General features: G+C 45.6%; 1 protein-coding gene across 1 annotated transcript; it reads left to right on the top strand.

The window, feature by feature from the left end:
* Positions 1-7,507: 7,507 nt before the first annotated feature.
* Positions 7,508-12,270, top strand: CRIPTO (cripto, EGF-CFC family member). The gene is made up of 6 exons (XM_019985096.2): positions 7,508-7,890; positions 8,612-8,664; positions 8,747-8,881; positions 9,345-9,459; positions 9,539-9,648; positions 11,277-12,270. The coding sequence occupies exons 1-6, from the start codon at positions 7,871-7,873 to the stop codon at positions 11,387-11,389; spliced, it is 546 nt and encodes a 181-aa protein (XP_019840655.2). The 5' UTR covers positions 7,508-7,870; the 3' UTR covers positions 11,390-12,270.
* The last annotated feature ends 988 nt before the right edge of the window (positions 12,271-13,258 follow it).

The raw sequence follows: 13,258 nt of genomic DNA, 5'->3' as shown, positions 1-13,258 counted from the left end.
ATGAGATCCTCCACGTCTTGTGAAACCAAGTGGGACCCCAGCTCACCTTCCCAAGTCCCTTCAAAGAGTCTGTCTGCCCATCTATCTGTCTGTCTGTCCGGGGCCACTGACCTTGACCTGGTCACGGGGCCATCAGGAAATGATGGCTCCTTCGCCGTCAGCAGTTTTTTTGATAACACTAAAATGGTACTTGGAATACATTACTGGCTCGTCTTTTCTGGGGGAAGTGGGAAAGGAACAGGAGTGCAATCTAGGAGATCCTGTCTCCTCTAGTGTGCTCAGCAGAGTAACTATTGGACTAATTTGATTGAAAAGAGAAAAATTTTGGTGAGAATTCTAAACCATAGCCATGTTTAGAAGTCTAAATCAGAATTCCCCTACCCTAACATGGTTTCTGGTAACCGCATCAAGACTATTTCGTCTTGGACATTGTGACCTCTCTTGAATAGGCTGCCCAGAATTCAGCACTGCTTAGAGTACTCAAGAGTCACTTATTTTTTCCTTCACTGTTGTCGGCAGGGAGTATTTTTTGTTGTATTTCCTAGCTCAGGCTAGGGGGCGCAAGTTGTTTTCCTTTGGAGCTTCTCAAAGACCTAGTCCACGCCCACCCCACCTTCTCATTTAGAAAGTAAGGCGGAAAGGTGATGTGTCAGCCACAGAGGCGGCACACAACAAGATTCAGCCAAAAGGAAACCAGCACAGACAGACAGACACTGCTCTAGAGGTTGCAGAGGTGAGATTTCCAGAAGACCAGGTTTCCGGATCTCCTGGTGTGGAGGATAAGGCATAAGGAGAGGGGCTGGTGAAAGACAAGAAAACTGGTCGTTAACAACAGGGTTGACAAAATGAAGGAAACTCCAGTTCAAATGCTCTCTCAGAACCACCTGCCAGTTCATAGGAAGAGACATACAAGCATCCAGTAAACATAACAATGCAAATCCAAACAACAACGGGATACTATTTGCACAAACAGATTCAGCAAAAATTAAGATACTTGTTGTGGGATTTCCCTGGTGGTCCAGTGGGTTAGATACTGTGCTTCTGCGGCAGGGGGTGTGGGTCTGACCCTCAGTCAGGAAGCAGATCCTGCCAGCCAGGTGGCGCTAGTAGTAAAGTACTCACCTGTCAATGCAGGACACGTAAGAGACCTGGGTTCAGTCCCTGGGTCAGGAAGATCCCCTGGAGGAGGGCATGGCAATCCACTCCAGTAGTCCTGCCTGGAGAATCCCATGGACAGAGGAGCCTGGCGGGCTATGGTCCATTGGGCCTCAAAGAGTCGGACACAACTGAAGTGACTCAGCATCCTCGCACAAGATGCTTGTTGCAGCCAGCTGTTAAGGACCTGGGGGATGTGTGGGGAAGGGAGGAAAAGGGAGGGAGAGGAAACCAGCGCAAACTTCTTGGAAAATAAATTTGGAAATGTTCTCCCTTTAACCAAACAATTCCAGTGCTAGAAGTTAACTGGCTAGATATATTCCCCAAAGTCACCAGGATATACATTCAAGGGAGCTCACTGTAAATGTAGAAACACACCAAGTATTTCTTGATAAGATAGTTTATGTCTATATAGAAATTGATATGATATACCCTCCACCCCACGCACGTACACACACACACACACACACAAGGAGTCTCCTCCTAAGGCCTTCTCTGTCCCTCTTAACCAATTTCTATAACAGTATAGCATTAAATTGGCTCGTTTGAACAGTCTTCCCTTCTGAGACTGCAGAGTTTTGAGAGCAAGAATCTATTCTTCTAAACCCCACATAGAGGTCTCTGCAAATACAGAAGAGGTTTCCAGTGGCTATTTGCTAAGTTAACTGGTGAAAAGAGAAAGCCATTTACTCGTTGATGAATGGGTAAGGGCTCTACTTCTGCCAGAGTGTCACTTGGGTCTTATCAGAAGCCACTGGGTGCTGAGCTTGGTAGCATCTACATTCCTCAGCTGAAGTTCCCCAGCCTGGCTCATTGTTCTTCTGGCCTGAGGAGACAATGATAGAGGTGCCACACAACTGTCCCTAGGAGTCCTATGAAAAAAGTAGGCTTTGACTTTAAACCTCATCATCGTGCTGCAGAAATGGCTATTCTTTTTATTAACTATTTGAGCTTCCCTGGTGGCTCAGATGGTAAAGCCATCTGAGATGGCTTTAAAGATGGTGGCTCCTGCCTGCAATACAGGAGACCCGGATTCTATCCCTGGGTTGGGAAGATCTCGGAAATGGCAACCCACTCCAGTATTTCTGCCTGGAGAATCCCAGGGACGGAGGAGCCTGGTAGGCTATAGTCCATGGCGTCGCAAAGAGTCGGACACGACTGAGCAACTTCACTTCAGTTGAGGTTTAACTCTAAACGGTCGCAACCACTGAAACGCTGAATTGACTTTTTAAAGTTAAAAACTTATCCTATCTCCAAAGGTATTTTCTTCCTTGAAATTGAGACAGACACTGGAAATCTCTGTTGGGATTTTTTTTTTTTTTTTTTTTTTGCTTTGACTATTCTTGGTTGGTTGATTTTAAGTCAAATTCTTACTTGTATATTTTAAACACACACAACTCTCTTTTGCCCCAGTTTTTAATGCAAGACAACTCAGAGTGTTGTCGAACCCAAGTTCACGTGCCCAATACTCGTTTAGGTTTGTTTGGCCTCCTTGTGCATGGCACAATGACTTGGGTTGGACGACAAGAGGGTGGTAGCGAACCATCCTGAGACCAAGACCATCTGTCAGCGCCCTCCATAAGGGAGAATGTGGGCTGCCAGTGACTGGGAACCCCCCCATTCCAGGATCTCCTAACCCCAGACCGTCCATGGGTCTCTAACACAGTAATTACTGGCCAGAGGCTGGGTGGCCTCTGTCAATTTCAGCAGTGACTGAGCAGAGGTGTCCAGTGGCTGTCTCAGAGATGTCAATCAACTCCCCACCCAGAGACAGCAGCACAACTACAATCATGACTGTCCTCTCTCCCCCACTGAGCGGTGGGGTCACCTCTCAGCACTGTGTCCCCAGAGCGCACCCCTTGACCAGCAACACAGTAGCCTCATTAAATACTTGTTGAATGAACAGCCTGTGGGTCCCCAGCCCAATACCAAATATCTAGCCAAACACTTCAGCCCTCCCCTCCCCTTATCCTCTTCCTATCTTAAAACTTAGCTCAGATTCTATCTACTGCATACACTAGACTTTCTCTGCCCTCTGTCCCTGTGGGGAACACAGATCTTTTCAGTGAGCTCCTGTTTTTGGGTATGCAGAGATCCTGTGTGGGCTGCAGGCTGAACTCACACCAGTCATGCAAACGTCACCAGACTCAGGGTCTTGATTCTCTCCTGAAAATGAGGAGGTGATTTCCAGGGGTTCTATTCCAAGTTCCAAGAGTTCCACAAGAGCCCGTTTAAACAAGGAAGTGTCGGGCAGGGGTGGTGTCCCTCTGCCAGTTCTGCCACAGACCTGCCCAGCCTCTGTGGAAAAGACCTGTAAGTCCACAGATGGGAGTCATTGTTTCATCCAAAAAGTGAGACTAACGTTGCCAATGCTATTATCTGCTTAGCACATTGGATTGTTGAAGACTGTGAAGCACAAGCTGTGCTAAGAATGTACTGTTCTTTCTTTAGGCCTCCATGCAGTTCCTGAGTTAGATGATTAGCCTTCTCTTCTGCACTGCCCTCCCCCACATCCAGCTTCTAGAGCTTCAGGCCAAGTTCCTCATTCCCTCTGAATCTCAGAGTGACACATGAAGCTTTTTAACAAGTTGGACAGCCACACAGGGAGCTGAAGCACAGCAGGAATTAGTCAGCCACAGTGGAGTAACTAACAGCTTTAAGTAAATAGGCTGCATCCCATTCCACCATTGCTCTGATGGGGACCTACCTTCCAATAAAAATCATTTAAAATTTAATTCCCCCAAGAATTAAACTGCTGGTGTAGAAGCAAATAACCACTCTTCTTTACACCTATGGACTCGTCACACTCACACGGTAGACAGGGATGCTGAAATGGTCTCAGATGCTGTGATTTGTTCTGCCGTGGGAAGGGGGCAGAGCACAGTCCTTAAAAAATGACACAGCCGTTGACAAAAACTGCAGACAACAGAAACTGGCTAGAGCTGACTAGGCTCAAGATGGTGGAAGATTTGACTTCCAGTAGCCTCATTAAGAGCTCATTGAAATACATTAGCATATGCGAAATGACACATCCTGTGGCACCATGACTGTTCTGAGAGGGAAGGCCAAAAAGGCGGCAGTGGTCTAATTCCTCAAAATAAATGAAATAATCCTCCCACTAACCACCCCAACAATTCGGTGCCGCTCTTGCCTTCTGAGATGGACCGCATTCTGCCTGTGGAATATGTATTTCTGCTTTCACTTTCCTATGGCTCACTCTTGAATTCCTTCCTACTCAAAGCCAAGCACCTTCATTTGGTGGCCCATCCCAGGAACTCACCTGAGACCTGGGGCATGACCATCCTTTCGGGCTCCATTTTCCTGCAACTTCATTACAAAGTATATTAATAAATCTATACTTCTTACCTATCACTTTGCCTGTTACTGAATTCCTTCTGCACCAAGACATAAAGAACCTGAGTTTCATTAAGTCCTCAGATGAGTTGGGCCATTTCAGCACTAGATAAAAGTTTCACATTTGTGTGCCTGGCAATATTAGGTAAGTGGAGGCCTTTTACCTTAGAAATTAGGCATAGATGATTTTTAAAAACTACTCATGACTTTAGGGGCTTCCCTGGTGGCTCAGACAGTAAAGAATCTGCCTGCAATGCAGGGGACTCAGGTTTAATCCCTAGGTCAGGAAGATTTCCTGGAGAAGGGAATGGTTACCTACTCCAGCATTCTTGACTGGGAAATTCCATGGACTGAGGAGCCTGGCAGGCTACAGTCTATGGGGTTGCAAAAAGTCAGACACAAATGGGTGAGTAACACTTTAACTTTCACTCATGACTTAGGATGTATTTAATAACAAATTAAATTATCTGGAGCACTCAGGTATTAGGTGAAAGTGTTACCAAACCCACTCTCAGCGGCTCTTTGCTCTAGAGTCCAATACCGAGAGACAAGTGTTAGGTAAAAGGAAAGATAACCTTATTAAGGAAGCCAGCAACCCTGGAGAGACAGAGACTCAGGTCACAAAGAACCAAATCCCCAGGTTTGCTCAGAGATTACCCAGGGAAAAGAGGAAGGGGCTCTGTGCAGGGGAGGGGGCAGTCTTTTATATCCAGAGATGACTGTCCCCATCACAAGGTTCCAAGTAGCCATCAAGTCTTGCTTGCGATTGGAACAAATCTTTGGTCAGCTAATCCTGGAGAGTAGGGAACAGAAGTGAGACCTATAGAAAAACTAATCCTCAATCTTGATATGCATCAACAGCTTTCTCTATCTGTAGCAAGCTAAGCCAAGCTAATGGTAGAAGTCAGGCATAGTAAACAATGAAGAAATAGATTTGGAGGAGTGCCCTGATGGTTCAGTGGTTAGAACGTCACACTTCTACTGTTGGGGCACAGTTTTGATCCCTGATCAGGAACTAAGGCCCCAAAGCTGCTCAGTGCAGCCAAAGAAAAGAAAGAAAGGGAAAGAAAGAGACTTGGAATGCTGAGTTGCTGACAGTCCCTAGTTAGAGTCTTACTTCCTCAGTGACAACCCCCACTGTCAGATTTTCCTTCCACGTCTAGGGAAAAAGGGTGAAGAAGTCTTCTGTAATTTCAAGCAGAACATGGGCAACGAAGAACTGTTAGAGTGGAAGGATCTGACCTGGTATAAGAAATATTCTCTGCTTCCCTCACATGCCCACTGAGACTCCAAAAGATGCATCTCATTATTAACATTTTAAGTAATCATTTTGCAAAGACTCGTCATGCCAATTATGATCCCCTTGACTAGAAGATAAAATTCCAATTTAAGGATTCCTTCAAGCATTGACCCACTCCCAGAAGAAATTCAAGAAAGTAGGTTAGTAAACCAATCTCATCCACCTTGAAATAGGGAAGTTTTGTGGGCTAAGGTCTGTTGGAGCCAAGTAGCAGGTTGTGTCAGTGTCATCTTGATTGTTTCAAGCCCAGTTAATCTTCAACTCCAGGGTCAGTTTTTTTCCCCATTCTCTTGAGGCCAATTCTTGGAATTGTGCTGGCCAGACATACGGCTTCCTTGGTAGCTCAGCTGGTAAAGAATCCACCTGCAATGTGGGTGACCTGGGTTCAATCCCTGGATTGGGAAGATCTCCTGGAGAAGGGAACTGCTATTCACTCCAATATTCTGGCCTGGAGAATTCCATGGACTGTATAGACTATGGGGTCACAAAGAGTCGGACACGACTGAGCCACTTTCACTTTCAGAGAATCATTGCGGCTCAAGATGGAGCAACTTACGTCATGGCTACAGTCCAGTCATCATGCAGTTAGCCTTTTCCCTTTGGTGGCAATTTAGGTATCTGCAATACAGCTCAGGAATGTGCATCAGACACTTATCTGCCTCCTTCAGGGAGGAACTAAAGATTCTGTGACTCTATTGTCCCAATCATTAACTGCTTGAGCCTGCTCCTGTGTGACTTACAGGAGACAAGGGACACGGAGGGACTTTTTATATCTGGGAGGGCCCCAAAGGGTCCTGTTCTGTTTCAAGAGGCCTCGGGGCTCAGGGACAGGCCTCTCCAGCAGCAGCGTCTGGAGCTTACTGACATCACCAAATAAATACTTTTAGGGTAATACAGGACACAGTAAATCGGGTTAATTCCTGTGTTGTCGGGGGAGTGGGGGACAGGGCAGACTAAGGGGATGGAAGAGACTGCACACTGAGCGCTGGGAGACTGTTAAAATGCAATGAAACCCAGTGGCAAAGCTGAAATGGCCTCCCAGGCTAGACGGCCGTGTTTCTACATCCTTTTCCTGGAGCAGGCCTGGCACCCGGTGCGCAGACCGCTAGCGGCTGCGCCCCGGCCTGCGGTCCAGCAGGCAGGCGCAGGCCCTGGCCGGCCGGACACTCCGCCTCGCTGCTCGCCTCCCCTAGCCCACCCACCCGCCTGGCGCCGGCTGCGCTTCCTTCCAGCCTCGCTTGCAATTCAGGTGCGCCTGGAATTTACACCCATTCACTCCAGCGGGGGCAGGAACCCCTTCCTGACCCTGAACTTCTGTCCTAACCCTAACTTTCCCTGAGTCCTCACCTTTCCCTTCCACCCGCGGAGACACACCCTTCTCGGAGCACGGGCTCAACACACCTTTCCTGGGAAAACCAAAAATGAAAGCAAATTTCGGGAAATAAAACTTATAAAACATCAACTCCTTGGGAGACCCAGACTTGGTGTTTCGGTTTTCCTGATTAAAGCAATACTTTTCCACCACCTCGACACAGTAATTGGTTTGCCCCCCCCCCCCCCCTTTTTAAACAGCAAATCTGATATTTTTAACCCGAAACTAATGATAGAGACATTAGGGCTAATTAGCAACAGTTTTACAAGAATGGCCTTTTCCACTCTCTCTTTGTTTGGCCGCCTCGCAGCCTCTCACCTCCACCCCGGAGTGTTTAAGCATTGTAATGCGAACGGGCCGCCGCCTCCCCGCCCACCGGAGGGTTGTCCCCACAACCCCCGGGCTTGCGACTGAGGAAAGGGAATCTCCCTAAAGGTTATAGTCCAAGCGTTTGTTAGGACAGACCCGTGAGGAGTCCCCTAGTTTCGCCGGACCGCCCGACTTCTGCTTCTAAGAACTTTGGGGGAAAGCATATTTCTCATCTGGGATATTTTTCTTTTAAAATGCACTTTTTCACGTCAAGAAATTAACATTTTCCTTTGGGTATTTTGGCAATGACTGTGAATTAAAGCCGGGTTAATTTTTTTTTTTTTTCTTCTAAATTGTTAGGGGCCACAGACCAGAGGAAGATGGAGCACTTCTCTTACAGGTATGAACCGATCTTGAGTGTGAACCTTTTATTACTAGAGTTTGCCAGCTTAGGAAACGTGTTCTGTACCTCTGCGTTGTTCTATTCATCTCATTCAAACCTTAAAGAGCTGCCAACCGTGCTGCTGTTTTTCCAAAAGACCTGGAACTTACAGTTGCATCTACCTGCGTTATTGGCTTTTAACATCTCCAGTCAGGTTACTGGCTCTGCCTATGACATGACTAGTGGTTTCCTCCTCTTTTGTAAGAACAAGTCAATATTACAACGAAATTTAAAATATACTTCTGAGAAGGTTGAAGTTATAGACAGGTTTTCAATATTTGGAAACCTTTAAGAATAATGGGAAATGTTTTTTAACCTTGAACATCTTTTAAATGGTGTAAATGAAATAGTTTGTGAAATGGGATTTGTTAATAACATTGAATGTCATCCAGCCATTTAAAATTGCTATGAAAACTAGGTGCAGGAGAAAACTATGTGACATAGAAAGCAGAATCCTCATATGCATATGAGGGTACGTATTGGAAAGAGTTGGAAATTAGTTGGACTTTATTCTCATCATCTTTCTTTGGGTTGTTATATAAATTAATTATGTAAAAAGAAAAGAGGTGGGGAGGAAAGTGCTGCTGTAGGATTTCTCTCCCTAGTGGCCTGTGGTGTTAACTCAAAGGGATTTTATTTGCTTTGTTTTGCTAATGGAGGTCTGATTTCCTCTTCCTAGTGTGATTTTGATCATGGCCTTTTCCAGAGCACTTGAACTGGGATTAGTCGCTGGTAAGAGACTTTGTTCTTTTGATCACTGGCAATTTTCAAGTGGCCTGGAACATAGACTCAAGGAGTTAATTTTGTCATTCAGGATTGGGTGACCTTGAACTTGCCCGTCCATCACAGGGAGAGCTGGCCTTAAGAGATGATGGCCTTTGGTCCCAAGAGGAGCCTGCAATTCGTCACCAGCCTTCCCAGTTTGTAGCATCCATGGGAATCCAAAAGAGTAAGACGTACCCGCCTTAGATGTACAGTGTGGTATCTTTATCGTGGTCCTTTATGTGTTTTCTGAGTGTCTTTTTGACACTTTCACCTAAAAGAGTGAGCATCTGATTCTGGAGCTGGGTTTGATTCTGGGGACAATACAGGCATGCACTTCACACTGCCCTCCACCCCACCACAGAACACAGTTTCTCTCGCAGAACACAAGTTTCCCTCACCTGATCCCACGTCACTCTGGGGATTCCAGGTACCACCACTGGCTGGTGCATGAAAAAAGATTTCTCTGCTCAAAAGCACAGGTAGTCAAAGGAACACTAAAAAGCAGAGTCTTGTTCAGTGAGATTTACAATGTTTAGACATCTGCAAACACTTTGGGGAGATTAAGTCCTTACCGCCATATTAACCTTTTAAGAGAACTCACTTTTCAGTCCCTTCACCCCTCTCAGCCACCTCTTCTTACATTTCAGGTAAGGAGCTGAACAGAACCTGCTGTTTGAATGGGGGAACCTGCATGCTGGGATCCTTTTGTGCCTGCCCTCCCTCTTTCTATGGACGCAACTGTGAGCATGACTCTCGCAAAGAGTAAGTCCTTGAAAGGGGCTGGGGGTGGAGAGGGGAGGAGAAGTGGGGATTTAAAATCTGCATGTCCATTCATCCTCAGGAACTGTGGGTCTGTGCCCCATGACACCTGGCTGCCCAGGAAGTGTTCCATGTGTAAATGCTGGCATGGCCAGCTTCGCTGCTTTCCTCAGTCATTCCTACCTGGTTGTGGTAAGTAGAAGGTCCCCTCTTTTGCCTTCTCAGGTTAGTTAGTGGCCTGTGGACACTTAGTTAATAGGGTCTTTCCTCTTACCACATGGCTTGCTGGAAACTGTCAGTCAAGGTCTGCTTGTAAAAGCATCGAGGACTCCAGACTGGATGTTCATCCTGGCACCCTTGATATTAACTTCCTCAGTATGAGGCTAGTTGTGCCACCTTTCAGGTGGAGAGTTACTTTGAGTCTACCTGACACTTTATAGGATGTGAAACTCTGTAGAGGAAAATAAACAAGAAAAGCCTTGGCCTCTTAAATACCAAGAGATACTCTCTGGTGTTCCTTTCTTTGGGCAGGGAGACCCAGACAGACTCCAGAGGGGCAGCTCAGTTTGTGCTCACCCCAGAGTGGGATTGCAAGTGAAGGCAGCCGTCTGCTAATTAATTTGCAAGTGAAAGTCGCTCAGTCGTGTTGGACTCTTTGCAACCCCATGGACTATACAGTCCATGGAATTTTCCAGGCCAGAATACTGGAGTAGGTAGCCTTTCCCTTCTCCAGGGGATCTTCCCAACCCAGGGATCAAACCCAGGTCTCCTGCATTGCAGGCGGATTCTTTACCAGCTGAGCCACAAGGGCAGCCCAGAGTGGGCATGGGAAAACCCAACTTCAAGTATTATACTTAAATTCCACGGGAGGATCTGAGCCCCCTTCTCCTTTCATAGGAGCTTCTTCATGGATCCTAAAAGGTCCCTGTACAGCACTCCCTGGTGATTGGTCTCAGAACCCGTTCACCTTATTGATTTTTACTGATTTGAGGAAAACAATGACAGGAAGGGCAGGAACATAAAGGAAAACAAGAGGAGAGGGTTTGCTCCCTACCCCAACCTGAGCCAGATTTCAGAGGCCACCCTAGTTCAGAGGCCTCTCCTAGTCCTGACCCTGCAGACGTTAGAAATTGAAAATGAAAACAAATGCTTCATTGAGCACAAGATGGGACACCGATCCAGGCAGGGATTGTCTTTTCTATTTGCATTGGGTATCAGACCCAGGTGGGCTTTCCTGGTGGCTCACACGGTAAAGAATCCGCCTGCAATGCTGGAGATCTGGGTTTGATTCCTGGGTTGGGAAGATTTCCTGGAGAAGTCCATGGACAGAGGAGCCTGGCAGGCAACAGTCCATGGGATTATAAAAAGCTGGACATGACTGACTGACGAACACACACACACAAATACACATACACATCAGACCCAGGGTAGGTGATTGGAAGGTGTGGTGGAATAGTTGGATAGGTAGGGACCATATTTTCTCCCCAGAACTTGGGGCCCAAAACGTGCTGTCTCCTTATCATCAGATCCCAACCAAGTTCTGCCACACGCCAGCAATTATAGGCTTCACTGGCAAGCTTGGATTACCAGGTCTGAGAAAGACCAAGTTAACAGTGGGCCTGTGGCATCTTCTGTCAAAATATTTTTTCAGGGGAGTCTGACTACACGTAATTGGTAGGTACTGTTGATCCCATAAACACATTGTACTCAATCCTGGACCCTAACTGCTTTGGGGCTCATGTAGATGAGTCACCCGTGTGGGCAACAGGATAAAGTGCCAGAGGAATCTTCTTTAATGACCAAGTGTCTCTATCTTCCAGACGGCCATGTGATAGATGAGCACCTCACAGCTTCCAGGACTCCAGAATTAACACTGTCTGCGTGTGCTCTTGTGCTACCTGGCATCTGCCTTGCTATACAAAGTTATTATTAACCCACATTTGTTTTCAACATTTGTCATGCAGATTTCATGACCTGTAAAGGCTGTCTCTCTAATGTCCCAACTGAGAGATGATAATTTGTTAGTTGCCTTGAAATAGTGAATAGATTTCCCTGTGGTCCCTAAAAAGATTTCCTTGAAGCACCAATTACTTTCCTCTGCCCTGCCCTCTCCAAAAAACTAATTAAAAAAAAAAAAAAGAGTAAGCCATATCTTGTGCCCAACTCCTGTGTTTCTGACACAGGTAACTGCCAAGGGCTTACAGATAACTTCCTTTAAACAATTGAATTCTATATTTAGACTATTAAAGGTTACTCTCAATGTGGAACTGAGCATAAAGCTTTGAGTGGAGTTGATTGACATCAGTTAAGATAGTATCTTGGAAAGGAGGGACCTGTAAGGGGAGCAGAGGAAAAGGGAGGGGGCAGATATCCATGGTGAGAGACGGGCTGCTAGAATAATGGAGGTGTGCGTATATCCTGGGTGACTAGGTAGAAAAGTGGGAGCAAATGGGAGAGATTTGAGAAAATAAAATGAATGTCTTGGTTGATCTGGTGGCTACAGAGAAGCAAATTAAAAGGCTAAGTTGAAGGGCAAGTTTCTATCATCTATAGGAAGCTGTATGAGACAAGGGCACCTGTTTTCTGAAGGATTTGTAAAAAGAATAAAGTCTCCTTTAAAAAAACTATCTAAATTCCCCTGATATATAAAGATTGATTAATACATTATGATTTCTCTATACTATGCAATTATTTCAATGGTGATAAAATGTTCACAGTATGTTTAGTTGTAAGCCAGTGATAAAACCATATATTGTAAAGCCAGTTTTAAAAATATGTATCTGATCTGTCCAGTAAAAGTGGGAAGTGCGTTGACCAATGTGTGAACTGTGGTTATTTCTAGGTGGTAGCATTTTTCCTCTCACTTCTCTGTTTTCCACAGTGAGGGTGTATTATTTTGTTTTCGTATGGACCGTGATGACTACGACAGGCTTAAAGCCGAGGGAACTGGAAAGGCCCAGAGCGCAAGTGCCCAGTTTTGTCTGTGGCTTTGGTGTGTGTGCTCTGCTGTGAGGGACAAGATCTGTTTCCGTTATTTACATACTGTTGGATCCATAATTCGTGGTTTTCCAAATGAATGCCCTACAGATGCAAAATTCCAGAAGAGTGGAATTTTCTTTTGTTTTTTGCAATGTCCAGTGACAGAAGGTGAAATGGGATAAGCAAGGAAGCAGTGAGAGATCCCACCAAGAGAGCTCAGAGCTGGAGAGGGGGCTGCCCAGTGCGGAGGGCTGGTCTGGCCACTCACTGGAATGGGGCCCAGTTTCCTAGTCTGAACCATGTTGGTCACTACACCACCGTGTTAGAATGAAGTGAACCAACTAAAACTCTAGCACAAGTTCCTCAAGAAATGTCACAGTTCTTCTCTACCTTCCTATTTACCACAAATTGCTTTAAAACATTTTTAGCCCAGAAATGAAAAAATTAAAAAAGAACCTCAGAGTATTGAAATAAGGCTTTGTCTCATTTCATGAAACTGCTGTGATCCCTAACCATAATGTGAACACAGTTGGGACTGTGTTCTCCAAACTTGGACATTCACATTCCACCTTATTTGGGCCACATCACCTGTGCTTAAAATTGTAATTTATATTCACTCATTATCATTTCAACCATTTTTAAAGAGTAAAGTTCAGTGACATTAAGTACATTCACACTACTGGGCAACCATCACCACCATCCATTGTCACAACTTTTTCATCTTTTCAAACTGAAACTCAATAACAACTCATTTTTCCTCCCCACAGCCCCTGGCAGCCACTAGCCTATTTTGTGTCCATGAGTTTATTCTAGACACCTCACA

This window comes from Bos indicus, chromosome 22 (assembly GCF_029378745.1).
Source record: "Bos indicus isolate NIAB-ARS_2022 breed Sahiwal x Tharparkar chromosome 22, NIAB-ARS_B.indTharparkar_mat_pri_1.0, whole genome shotgun sequence".
In the NCBI taxonomy this organism is placed as follows: domain Eukaryota; kingdom Metazoa; phylum Chordata; class Mammalia; order Artiodactyla; family Bovidae; genus Bos; species Bos indicus.
The sequence above is the reverse complement of the archived record's forward strand: the minus strand, read 5'-3'. Positions and strand labels throughout refer to the sequence as shown.